The sequence below is a fragment of the Nannobrachium achirus genome (genome assembly GCF_963921795.1).
Source record: "Nannobrachium achirus genome assembly, chromosome: 3".
Taxonomy (NCBI): Eukaryota; Metazoa; Chordata; class Actinopteri; order Myctophiformes; family Myctophidae; genus Nannobrachium; species Nannobrachium achirus.
The window spans coordinates 30,891,026-30,901,880 of NC_137812.1; the positions used below are offsets into that span (position 1 = coordinate 30,891,026).

The 10,855-nt window shown below is 46.0% G+C and overlaps 2 protein-coding genes across 2 annotated transcripts; both read left to right on the forward strand.

The window, feature by feature from the left end:
- Positions 1-505: 505 nt before the first annotated feature.
- Positions 506-3,013, forward strand: LOC308282168 (E3 ubiquitin-protein ligase TRIP12-like; the record flags this gene model as incomplete). The annotated part of the gene is made up of 3 exons (XM_080722512.1): positions 506-520; positions 1,797-2,378; positions 2,993-3,013. 3 exons carry the CDS (start codon positions 506-508, stop codon positions 3,011-3,013), a joined length of 618 nt encoding a protein of 205 aa, XP_080578638.1.
- A 106-nt stretch (positions 3,014-3,119) lies between these two features.
- On the forward strand, positions 3,120-7,505 carry LOC308282169 (E3 ubiquitin-protein ligase TRIP12-like; the record flags this gene model as incomplete). Its single annotated transcript, XM_080722513.1, has 1 exon — positions 3,120-7,505. Exon 1 carries the CDS (start codon positions 3,180-3,182, stop codon positions 7,503-7,505), a length of 4,326 nt encoding a protein of 1,441 aa, XP_080578639.1. The 5' UTR covers positions 3,120-3,179.
- Positions 7,506-10,855: the final 3,350 nt, after the last annotated feature.

Below are 10,855 nucleotides of genomic sequence, written 5' to 3' on the forward strand. Positions count from 1 at the left end.
TGGCGCACAAGTAGGCCATGTATGGGCACGAGTGCACAAGATGCAAGTTGGCACCTCGACAGAGTGCAGTCTAGTTTAATCTCCTCCCAGGCCAAGGCATCCTGTTTTTTGTTTTTTACTGCATACCCATTTTACTCCTTTTACCCGTTTATCTGTGTCTCCTTTATGCCTATATGTATAAATCTGTCTCTTTGCCTGTGTTGCGTGTGTGTGCGTGTGCGTGTGAGTGTGGTGAGTGTGCCTGGCCTGCACAAAACAGCGCCCCTCCTTTAACTAGTGTGTTGTGTGTGACCACTCAAGGTATTGCCAGGCTACGGACACAGCCAGCCAGCCACCCACCCACATACCCACGGACATACCTATCTATTGGGAGCGCTTTCACCGCTCCAAAACAAAATCAACACATCGAGGTGGCAGCGCGTTGTGGGCTTGTATGCTGTTAAATTCTTGGGTGGGACTCCTGGGCCACAGTAGCCTGTGATTTGGCTTCTTGGCCAGTATTCAGATGATAGACAAGCCAGTGGGTCACATGTCTCTCTACTCTGTGGGCCGGTGTTACTGAAGGATTGTCCCTCTCCCCTTAGTTGGCCACCCAGCCCAAGAATTACTCTAATATCCTAAAATTCACACAAATCCGTGCTCATACACACAAAGCTCTATTGTCCACATCTAGGACTTCACTAGACCCTAACCCCTTACATCCAGCATTTTATCGATATTGTATTATTATTATTATCTATCAATAAATTAGGGAAAACTATGTCTGCGTGTCTGTGTCTGCGTGTCTGCGCTGACGTCATCCAATGGGAAAAACCTTGAGAAAACACACGGTGACGTCATCCAATGGGAAAATCCTTGAAATAACCTCTAGTTTTTTAAATGACTATTTATAGTAGTTCTCTCCTTTATTACATAATTATTACTTTAGACCTTTGCCACAATTTGGCGGAACAAGCCCCAATGAATAATCTTGAATGAAATCATTCATTATTATGTATATCACATACAGTATGTGATTCCCATAGATCAATGTTCTCTATGCGCAACTGATTCTGATTATAGAGACAGGGAAAAGAAATAGGCAAAGTTACATAATTATGTCTCTCTTCCTCCCATAGCCAGAGGGGCGGGAAGGGGCGGTCAGCTGAGACTGTGATTTCCAAGAAAACCTCACAATAAAAGGTAGCAAAAAAGCTGTTGAAAGAAACCCGTACAAATTGTTAGTGCTGACTGCTAGCGTGATGCAAAGTTGTTAGCAATGGCTACTAGCAAGATGTTAGCGCTGGCTGTTTAGCTCTTAGAGATCACAAACCGTACACTCTCATATACGGACACCGTGCCCAGTGTCCACTCATTATTCTAACCATTCTAACCATCCATGGTGTTGAAAGGTGTAATAGGTGTACTAATAGGTACACTAAAATAGGTGTACTCTAAAATTAAATGATTGTCCCTCTGGCCCTTCCTGATGAAAACGTGTATGAACATGCTGTTAATTGGTTTCCATACAACATACAATTTTATCTTCAAAAATTGGCATTGCTAGGCAACAGTGTGTTATGTGCAACATCAGACCAGACCCTATTTAGGTTGAGGGAGCGGAAAGTCTAATGAGCCAAAACTCGAAGGAGCTAAAACTCTAGAGAAACTCTAGAGAGTCACAACCTGACAGATCATCAGACTCATATATCTAGAAGGTGATAGCGCAAGAACGTGAGAGATTAAGGAGATCAAGACAACAATAGAGAGCAAGATAGATTAAGAAGATCAGGGCAAAGTTAGTGTTATTGCCAAAGAGAGAAAGGAAGAGAGAAGACAAGCTGGAGTCGTTTATTAAAACAAAAACACTGCACCGTTCACAGAAGAACACTGCTGTGACCCAACCACAAGACCACACAGTCACAGGAAGGTTGCAGTCAGAGCAGGTAAAACATGTAGCAGATTTCCATCCTGAAAAAGGACTTAATTCTACCACTCCCAAAGCCATGCCCAGCTCAACCTTCGCCGAGTCCAAAGGACACAGCTCAAGAAGGAGCATACATACTCTTTCTGCGACTTCATGTGTGCTTCACGATGACCTAGAGGCTGCAGGGATATCGGCCGAAGAGTGCCGAGACCATCAGTCAAAGAGAAAAAGTACCCGTGGGCTGAAGCGATGCTTGGCCTCTGAACACAATAGTTCCTATACCCCAACCCCTGCTAAGAAGTCTAGATTTCTTCCGCCATCTCGCAAAAATACCGCTGAGACCAAGAAGGGCCTGGCTAAGAAGTCTAAAAATAGAACTCGGGCGTCACAGCTGCCTGCATCTTCAGGTCGAGGCCAGAGAAAGAAACACAAACAGAAACAAAAAAAGAAACGCAAACATACAGGCCACAGAGTCTTGAGAAAATTGCAGTCAGAGCAGATAAAACATAAAGCACATTCCCGTCGCAAAAGCAGAAGGCTTAAATCTAAGGCTCCCAAAGCCATATCCAGCTCAGCCTCTGGCCGGTCCAGAAGGCACAGCTTAAGAATAAGGGGTCTAAGTCCTTCTGTAGCTTCATTTCTGCTACAAAACGACTCAGGGACTGCAGGGACATCGGAGCAAGAGCGCCAAGGCCACCAGTCAACACGCAAAAGTACCCGAGGGTTGAAGCGAAGCTTGGTACCTGAACACAATACTACCTCTAGCCCACCCAGCGAAAATACTGTTGAGACCAAGAAGGGCCTGGCTAAGTCCAGGAAGAGACTTCGGTTATCAGACCAGCCCACATCTTCAAGTCGAGGCCAGAGTAAGAGTGCCTCCAAGCTCACCCTTTCACAGAAACATAGGAAAGCAGACTCTCTCCCCACTCTAAACAGCGCTGCTGGGTCCCTCCCCAACCATACTGAGGACAGCACTGCAAAACCCACCACGCTGGCTTCGGAATTGGACGCCTCACCAGCCGAGCACAGTAGCACAGTGACGTACTCCTCCTCTTCAGCCTCCTCAGTTTCCTCCTCCTCATCCAGTTCCTCCGCCGACACCAATAGCACCGGCCCGCACGACGCCCAGGGGGTCAAGCAGGGTGACAACCAGAACAAAGCAGGTCATCCTACTTCAGCCTCCAGCCCTCAGGAGCTGCTGCGAAGCCTGCAGGCCACAGGCGATGAGACCCAGCAACTCCAGGCTGCCATTGAAATATGCCAGCTGCTGGTGATGGGCAATGAGGAATCACTGGGTGGATTCCCTGTCAAGAGTGTGGTGCCTGAACTGATTAAATTGTTACTAATGGAGCATAACTTTGATATTATGAACCATGCCTCCCGTGCTCTCACATACATGATGGAGTCACTGCCTCGATCCTCTGCTGTGGTAGTCACTGCCATTCCTGTCTTTCTGAAAAAGTTGCAGGTGATCCAGTTCATTGATGTAGCAGAGCAGGCACTAGCTGCCTTGGAAATATTGTCAAGGCAACATAATAAAGCCATCCTGCAGGCTGGTGGGCTTGCAGACTGCTTGTTGTACCTAGACTTCTTCAGCATCAACGCTCAGAGGAATGCCCTGGCCATTGCAGCCAACTGCTGCCAAAGCATCACCCCTGATGAGTTCCCCTTTATCGTCGACTCTCTGCCACTGTTGACGCAGAAACTAACACACCAGGATAAGAAGTCCATTGAAAGCATTTGTCTCTTTTTCGCCCTACTGGTGGACAACATTCAGCATAAGGAGAAACTGCTGAAGCAGGTAGCCTCAAATGACCTGCTGACCAACATTCAGCAGCTTCTGTTGGTGTCCCCCCCGGTGCTCAGCTCAGGAATGTTCATCAAGGTTGTGCGCATGTTGTCTCTCATGTGCTCCACCCGCCCCTCCGTGGCTGTGCAGCTCATGAAACAAAACATACCGGAGACCCTGCGTTTTCTCCTGTGTGGTGCATCAAATGGCAGCTGGCAGGAGCAGATTGACCTGGTTCCCCGGAGACCTCAGGAGCTCTATCAACTCACCTCCCTCATTTGTGAGCTGATGCCCACTCTGCCTAGAGAGGGCATCTTTGCTGTGGATGTCATGCTGGAAAAAGGCAGTGCCCAGACCACAGAAGGAGCCATCTGGGAGTGGAGGGATGACCGGGGGCTGTGGCACCCTTATAACTGCATCGATAGCCGCATAATTGAGACGGCCCACCAGAATGGCGAGGATGAGATTAGCTTGTCTACTCTGGGCCGTGTCTACAACATTGACATCAACTCTATGCAGCAGATCAATGAGGACACAGGCACGGCACGTGGCATCCAAAGGAAACCCAACTCTCTTGCCAACCCCAACAAAGGAGGTCACCAGGAAGTACAGCGGGAAGACGCAAGGACCCAGCTGATGAAGGAAAATCCTGAGCCAACAAAGTGCTTCATCAAGACCTTGTTTGGGGTCCTATATGAGGTGTACAGCTCCTCAGCTGGCCCCGCAGTCAGACACAAGTGTCTTAGAGCCATCCTCAGGATTATCTACTTCGCCGACACAGAGATTCTGAAGGATGTGCTGAAGAACCATGCTGTGTCCAGTCACATTTCTTCCATGCTATCCAGCCTGGACCTGAAGATTGTAGTCGGCTCTTTGCAGATAGCAGAGATTCTCTTGCAGAAGCTGCCTGATGATGTCAGCATCTATTTCATAAGAGAAGGTGTAATGCACCAAATGAAGAACCTGGCAGATTCTGAGACCTTCCTGCCTACCAGTCCATCCAAGTCCTCCTGCACCAGTGGCACTGCCAGTCTGTGCACGGCCACTATTAGCACTACATCCACTACAGCTGCTACAAACCTCACTCCTGTGGGAGAGAGTGGCCTGGCAAGGGCATCTCCCAAGGATTCAATCTCAAATAACAGGGATAAGATGAAGACCTGGATCAAAGAGCAAGCCAGTAATTGTGTCGAGCGCTACTTCAACTCGGAGAACATAGACCCCAGCAACCCTGCACTGAATGTACTCCAGAGACTCTGCACAGCCACAGAGAAGCTGAACCTTAAGCTTGACGGTGGTGTGGAGTGTCTGGTGGAGATCTGCACTATTATTTCAGAGTCCGATGTGTCGTCATTTGAGATCCAACATAGCGGGCTGGTCAAACAGTTGCTGCTATATCTGACCTCCAACAGCGACAGTGACGTGATCAGCCGTGATGTGCGGCTTAAGAGATTTCTGCACGTCTTTGGCCGCCCGCTTCCAGGAAAGGAGCCCGTAGGCCGACTGGAGCCATCGGAAAATGGGCCTCTTCTGGCACTGGTGCAAAAAATGAACAATTGCCTGAGCCAAATGGAACAGTTCCCTGTTAAATTGCATGACTTTCCCAGTGGCAATGGTAATGGTAATGGGAGCAGGGTCTCGCAGGCACAGAAATTCTTCAACACTCATCAATTCAAATGTCTGCTACAGAGACACCCAAGTTGCACTAATGTAAAGCAAAAGAAAGGTGATCCAGTGAAGATTGAGCCCTTGTCCTTGGTGCAATCCACTGAAATATACTTGGTTGTACGAGGTTATGGACAGATCACGGATAAGGATGAAGGCAGTAATGTCAGTTCAAATGAAGTCATAGATGAATCATTGGCAGCCCATTTATTGGATTCTGGTAATGAGCGCCACGTATTACAGTTATACATTGGTGACCACCTGCTGCCGTATGACATGACGATGTATCAAGCTGTCCAACAGTTTTCTGAGGAGGAGAAAGATGCCACTAGTGAAGCCAATCCCCTCAGAGCTGGCATCTGGTCCAAAACACACACCATATGGTATAAACCTGTGATAGAAGACGAATATGGTGTAAAAAAAGCTGTTTGGGATAAAAGGGGGGGGCGATACAATGCCAAGCAACAGGATGAGCTGTGGCACAATGGCGCGTGTCCCAGTGTAGTCAATCCTTTGGAGACATACCTCACTTCGGAGCCACCAGAGACCATAACCTTTAACGACCCTTCTTTAGAAGTCGACCTGCTGCTGAGGGTCTTGCACGCTATCAGTAGATACTGGTTCTACTTGTATGACAATGCTGTGTGTAAGGAAATCATCCCTACTAATGAGTTCATAAACAGTAAGCTGACAGCAAAGGCCAACCGTCAGTTACAGGACCCACTGGTCATCTTGACAGGGAACGTCCCCACTTGGCTCATTGAGCTTGCAAGGACCTGCCCTTTCCTCTTCACTTTCCACACACGGCAAATGTTGTTCTACACAACAGCATTTGACCGCGACAGAGCCATGCTGCGTCTACTTGACAATAACCCAGAGATAAACCAATCAGACTCTCAGGACAACACAGTGGCACCACGCCTTGACCGAAACAAGAGAGCGATAAAGCGTGAGAAGCTGCTACAACAGGCTGAGTCTGTGATGAAGGATTATGGCAGCTCTAGGGCCCTGCTGGAAGTCCAGTATGAGAATGAGGAGGGCACAGGCCTGGGCCCTACAATGGAGTTCTATGCTCTGGTGTCTCAGGAGCTCCAACGGGCTGACCTGGGGCTATGGAGGGGTGAAGCAGTCACTGTAGCCAACCGTAAAGGAAGCCAAGAGGGGATGAAGTATATGTTCAGCTCCAGGGGACTGTTTGCGGTTCCATGCGGCAGGGAAATCAAGCCAACACACATTGCCAAAATCAAAATGAAGTTCCGCTTCATGGGAAAGCTGATCGCTAAAGCCATTATGGACTTCAGACTACTGGACCTGCCCTTAGGGCTGCCCTTCTACAAGTGGATGTTGAGGAAGGAGACTTCCCTGTCTTCCCATGACCTGGTTAACATCGACCCTGCCATCGCCAGGTTCATCCATCACCTGGAGGACATTGTCTGCCAGAAGAAAAGGTTGGAGCAGGACCAAACACAGACCAGAGAGACCCTGCAGAAGGCACTGGACAGCCTGAACCTGGACGGCAGCTCGGTGGAAGACCTAGCCTTGGACTTCACTCTACCCGGGTTCTCCAACATTGAACTGAAGAAGCGGGGAAAAAACATCTCTGTCACCATCCACAACTTGGAGGAATACCTCAAGTTGGTGGCGTACTGGACACTAAACCAAGGTGTCTCCAGGCAGTTTCAGTCGTTCAGACAAGGCTTTGAGTCAGTATTCCCCCTGCATCACCTTCAGTATTTCTATCCAGAAGAGCTGGACCAGTTGCTATGCGGCTGTAAATCAGGGAAATGGGACGTTAAGACACTGATGGAGTGCTGTCGACCGGACCATGGCTACACAAGTGAGAGCCATGCGATGCAGTTCCTGTTTGAGGTGATGAGTAACTTCGACACTGAGCAACAGAGGCTCTTCCTGCAGTTTGTAACAGGAAGCCCCAGACTGCCTGTGGGAGGTTTCTGGAGTCTCAACCCCCCTCTTACCATTGTCAGGAAGACGTACGAGCCCACAGAGAACCCAGACATCTTCCTCCCCTCGGTCATGACCTGCGTCAACTACCTGAAGTTACCCGACTATTCAAGCATAGACATCATGCGTGAGAAATTGTTGATTGCAGCCCGTGAGGGCCAGGAGTCATTCCACCTTTCCTGATTGCATCTTTGCTCCACGTTCAAATGACTTACTGTAGGCAACGGACAAAAATTACTAATGTTTTTTTTTCCCCCATTTTTAGAGGAATTTTCATTTAATTTCTTTTCAACCTTTATTTAATTCTCGGAAAACACACTGAGGGCTGGGGCCCTCTTTTCCCGTGGTGCCGAGATTACAACAACAATACCTAGTCGATTGAGTCAGACTTCCCCCTGCATCACTTTCAGTGTGTGCACGTGCGTGTGCGCGCGTACGTGTGCGTGTGTGTGTGTGTGTGTGACCGCTGGATGGATCAGGACCAAGTTTCTTGAGCACACTACCATTGGTCTAACCTTTTTCACATATTGTCATCCATGTTGGGAGGTAGGTTTATCAAGTCACAAAGCGTAAAATAGCTCCAACAAGTTAAAATGGTGTTTTTCAGCCAATGTGTGGTACATTCTGTACCAAGTGTTGTGTAACTTGTGATAACTAACAAGTCAACAGATAGGCCCAAACCGTACCTGTGGTTTGGCCGCCAATTCAGTATTAATTAACTAGAAATGCACTCTGTCAAGGTGCCAACTTGCTACTTGTGCACAAGTAGTGCTGGCTCATTGGCTGTTAATGATGACGTTTCGGGAAATGCTGGTCCCTGATTGGGCTACGGGCTTAAACAAACACAGACACCGACATACCTACATACGTACAGTATATGCGTACATATGTACATACATATGTACATACGTAGTACATACTGTACGCAACCGAACGCAGTACTTGCGCGCTCTGCTGGCGCAAGTAATTGTTATAGGATGGGTTGTTGCTGTGAATGGGTTCTGCTCTGTCTTAGCTCTATCCTCACTCCCACAAGAGTTATGTAAAGAAGGAAAGGATATCTGTATGAAGGTAGATTTAACAAAATTCAAGAGCTTGATCAACAATTTGATTTGAGCGTAAAATACAATCTACACACTACATTTAAAAGGTTGCACTTGCATAACATATTTATACACATGTCAGTTGACATTTGAAATCACAAAGGATGAACAATTCTTGTGCAACTGTCGATCTACATCACGTGTGTATGACAATTTGTTAATTTCTTTTCTTTGTGTGACTTTTCAGATTACATGTGTGGATTACCGGTTACAGGTTTAAATTTCAATCAAATCTACGAGCATAATTTTGCAACATATCCGCGATCATATACTGCAGTGGTTCTCAAACTTTTCAGCCTGTGACCCACAAAATAATTATATTTCAACCCTATAACAAGCACTTGGAACAGATGGAGTCAAACTAATGTAATGCCAACTCCTACAATTCCAAGTGCTATTTTCACAATGGAACAGATCTACATGCTCACATGCTGTAGATCTGCTATTTTCACAATTTGAAATTCAGCAAATTCGGGGCATGCATCTGTTTCCAATGTGCATCACCGATCCAACTGATGTGCCAGCTCCATATATAGGCATATCTAGGGTTAGCCAGAATTGCTGATCTGACCCATATACAGGCAATTTACCGATCTCGGTATTTGGGCATAAAAAGGACACAAACCGACAGATATAAACATTTCCATATATGGGCATAAAAGACAGACAAACAGACAGGTACAATGGGTAATCTGACAAGGGGTACAACGGGTATTACAAAAGCGCATTCATAATTGATCCCAACTTCCATCTTTCCAAATGAAAAATATATTTGTCACACTTGATTTTTGCCAGACCCATGAAATGGGTAGGCCTACATAAGCAAATGTCGGTCCGGGTTTTCTATATAAAGGGTATATATGATGATGACATGATGATGACATGCCTACAAAAGGCATGATGTCATAAATGATGATGACAGACAGGGGGTCTGGCACAACCAGGTTGACCTGGTCTAGTTTCCACAGAAAGCCACAACAAATCATCATGAATCTTATTCACCTTTGTGATTCTTATAGCTCAATGTCCACATGCAGATGGACTTTAGGGTTAACTATAGCATCACAGGGGCGTCCGGTGGCCTTCTGGTCAAGGCGCATACCACATAGTCACCGCCACATAGGCATGGTTGCCGCGGCGTCGCCGGTTCGATTCCCGATCCGGACGACGTTTACCGCATGCCACTCCCCATCTCTCTCCCCATTTCCTGTCAGTCTACTGGACCTCCCTTGGTCAATAAAGGCAAAAAGCCCCCAAAAAAAAAAAAACTATAGCATCACACTAACTGACTAATGTAACATGTCAGGACATGCTTGGGAGTTCAAAACTAAACAAAAACTAAAATACACCCATGCATGGTGTGATTTGAACCTGTGGTCTTCGGAACATGGTGCCAACATGCATTGCGGTGTAGAAAGGAATCATGCGGAAATGGTCAGTGCTTATTTGATACTCTCCCATCTATAATTTTTTACTTCAGCACTTTACTTTTTGTGCACTTTACTTTTTGTGCAGACTAACAAACAAGTTATGTGTTAATTTGTGAGCTTTTGTACAGTCAGGCTAATAGTTTCCTCCCATTTCCAGTCAAAGTGATAAATGAATTGTCTCCTACCTGCATATTGATGTCTAAGACTACATTTAAATGATATTTATTTTAGGTCAAGTGTATAATATAATAATTATAATATAATCCCTGCTTTGTCTACTGTTTTAATTGAACTGCTACACTTATTTCTTTATTAATATTTTTGTTTAATATGTTGAACTTTAATTCCCTTTAAATTAAAAAAATATTTTTGTAACTCAATATCATTGCTCAATCTGTTCCCTTTTAATCTTAATGAAGGAGAGCCTTATAAACCCAGAATTCAACTTAAACTAGTTTATAGTAGATTAAAATGTCAGACCTTCAGCAGCCAGCACGCATACAAACACTCTCTCTCACACTCACACACACACACACACACACACACACACACACACACACACACACACACACACACACACACACACACACACACACACACACACACACACACACACACACACACACACACACACACACGCAAGCAAGCATGCGCGCATGCACACATTTGTGTGTGTGCGTGCACACAAACAGAATGTAATATTCCATACATTCTGTTTGAAAATGGTTGCTATAATTCAACAGGTTATGTTGCAAGATATGTTTGTGTATGGTGTTTTAAAATAGCCTACTGTTCCTTGTGCCCGTTTTGAACCTGCACCTCTAATAGTTTCTGCACAGTTCAGACCCATAACCTAAATTGTAAACAACAAGCAAAAGCAGTACATACCATCTGTACTGACAATAGGCATTATAAACATATTTGTAGTCTGCTGACATCTTGTGGCAGAAGATTGTATTTTACTGCTCAACTCAAAAGTTTGCAGTTTAAACACAGGTAT